Source organism: Nestor notabilis, unplaced genomic scaffold, assembly GCF_000696875.1.
Source record: "Nestor notabilis isolate BGI_N333 unplaced genomic scaffold, ASM69687v1 scaffold22682, whole genome shotgun sequence".
Classification (NCBI taxonomy): Eukaryota; Metazoa; Chordata; class Aves; order Psittaciformes; family Psittacidae; genus Nestor; species Nestor notabilis.
Window position 1 is genome coordinate 18,662 of NW_009919023.1, and position 1,714 is coordinate 20,375.

Here is a 1,714-nt window from a genome sequence, read left to right on the forward strand (position 1 = left end):
GCTTCACCAGGGTTTGAGGTCTAGAGATGGAGACAAAATAGGGAGCAAACCTCAGCACCCCAGGACCAGAGGATTGCCTTTTGTGCTGCAGGTGGGGTTAACCCAGGTGAAAGACTCCAACATCCTGGAGTCATCCCTGCAGAGCAGGACTTGCAGCCACACTCGTCACTGCCACCCCAGCTATAGGCTCTCTGAGGACAAGTTTGGATTACAAGTCTTCCTTTCCTTTGTGCAGCAGAGATTAAGCATTTCTACAGCCTCATCCCAGGACATCAGCATCCACAAGGATATTTGCTTTTCTCCTGAATTGCAATCATATGGGCAGCCTGTGCTAGCACTAGGGAAGGGGAACTTTACTATCTTGTTCATATTAGTCATGTCCAGCCACTATTCAACCCATATCCCACCCAGGCACCCTAACTCCACACCACCTGAAACACAGACAGAAACACCTCTAGAGCATGGATCTCACCATAGACAAACCCCATCTAAATACTGAACATCTCCAGGATCAATTTAGAGAGTGGGTCAGGTTGTGAAAGGGCAGCCGGATCTCAGAGCACCTCCAAAACCCAGCTCCCTGCAGCAAGGGACTTTGGGAACACCACTAGAGAGCCCTTGGGTTGCCTCCCCATTCCAGCAAAGGTCATACAACATCACTGCAAGGACCAGAGCTCTGCATGCTAAGGTCATCTACCCTGCAGAGGTGGGTGCCTATCTGCTCTTACCTGCTCCAGATCCCACAAGACCATGGCCAGCACCCACCCAAACTCAACCCCAGCACTAACCTTTATCCTGGAACACCAGCTCCCTGTACCATGGGACTTGTTAAAGCTCATGACTGAGCCCACCAGCAACATACCCCTCTCCTTGTACTCCTCCTGCAAAACTCATCCTTCTGCCTAAAGACCCATTGAGCTCCTTCCCCAGCTCAGCCCACTCTTATCCAAAAGGTAGTCCCACCAATCGCACCAGCTTTGGCTCAGGATTGATTAAAACAAGGCAGCAAGAAGCTGCAAGCAATCAGCATCATGATTAAGACTGATGCCAGCAGGACCCCACACACCTGCTGGGAGCTGGGCTGGTGCCTTTCACAGGGCTGGGAGGTTCTTCATCCATTGATGTGGAGGACAACAGGTTCCGGTGCCTTCGCCGGCGCTCTCTTTGCTGCTCTTCTTCATCCTCAAGGGTCCTCTGCCTGGCCAGGCTGTTTGGGATGAAGCATAAGGACATGGTGGTGCTCTGTCCTGCATGGGCAGCCTGCAGCCTCGAGGCCAGACAAGCAAGGAGACCGAAACACCCTGGGGAAGGGCTGAGGGGCTGTTGGAGGTTGCCTTCCCCAGCTGCTGCACAGGGCTGGGGGAGAGGGATGCCAACATGAGCCCGGTGTCACAAAGCGCTCTCGCTTTACCCAGCTGATGTAGGCATTTCCCAACACAAGCACTTGACAACTCCTAATTTCCTCTATTAGATGGATCACTCATTTAAAAAGAATCCCTACATTAGGCAAGCCTTCCCCAGCGAGGATATTTAGCATGTAGCTCAGCAAGACCAGGACCATAGAGCCACCACATAGCTCTCAACCACATTACCTGGAAAGGAAACCACTGGTGGCAAAAGATTTTAGCCCCAGCATCATTTGTGGGGATGGCATTTTCATTTTTATTGAGCAAAAAGCCTCAGATGCAGAAGCATCAGGGGCTGAAGGCAGCTG

General features: G+C 51.9%; 1 protein-coding gene across 1 annotated transcript in view; it reads right to left on the reverse strand.

Moving 5' to 3' along the window:
* LAD1 (ladinin 1) overlaps positions 1–1,233 on the reverse strand; it is a 5,694-nt gene extending 4,461 nt beyond the window's left edge. The window contains exons 1-2 of the mRNA XM_010010038.1: positions 1,067–1,233; positions 3–20 (exon numbers count right to left, since the gene is read on the reverse strand). Of these exons, the coding sequence (XP_010008340.1) occupies positions 3–20; positions 1,067–1,233 (185 nt within the window). The remainder of the gene's footprint in view (positions 1–2; positions 21–1,066) is intronic.
* Between the last annotated feature and the right edge of the window lie 481 nt (positions 1,234–1,714).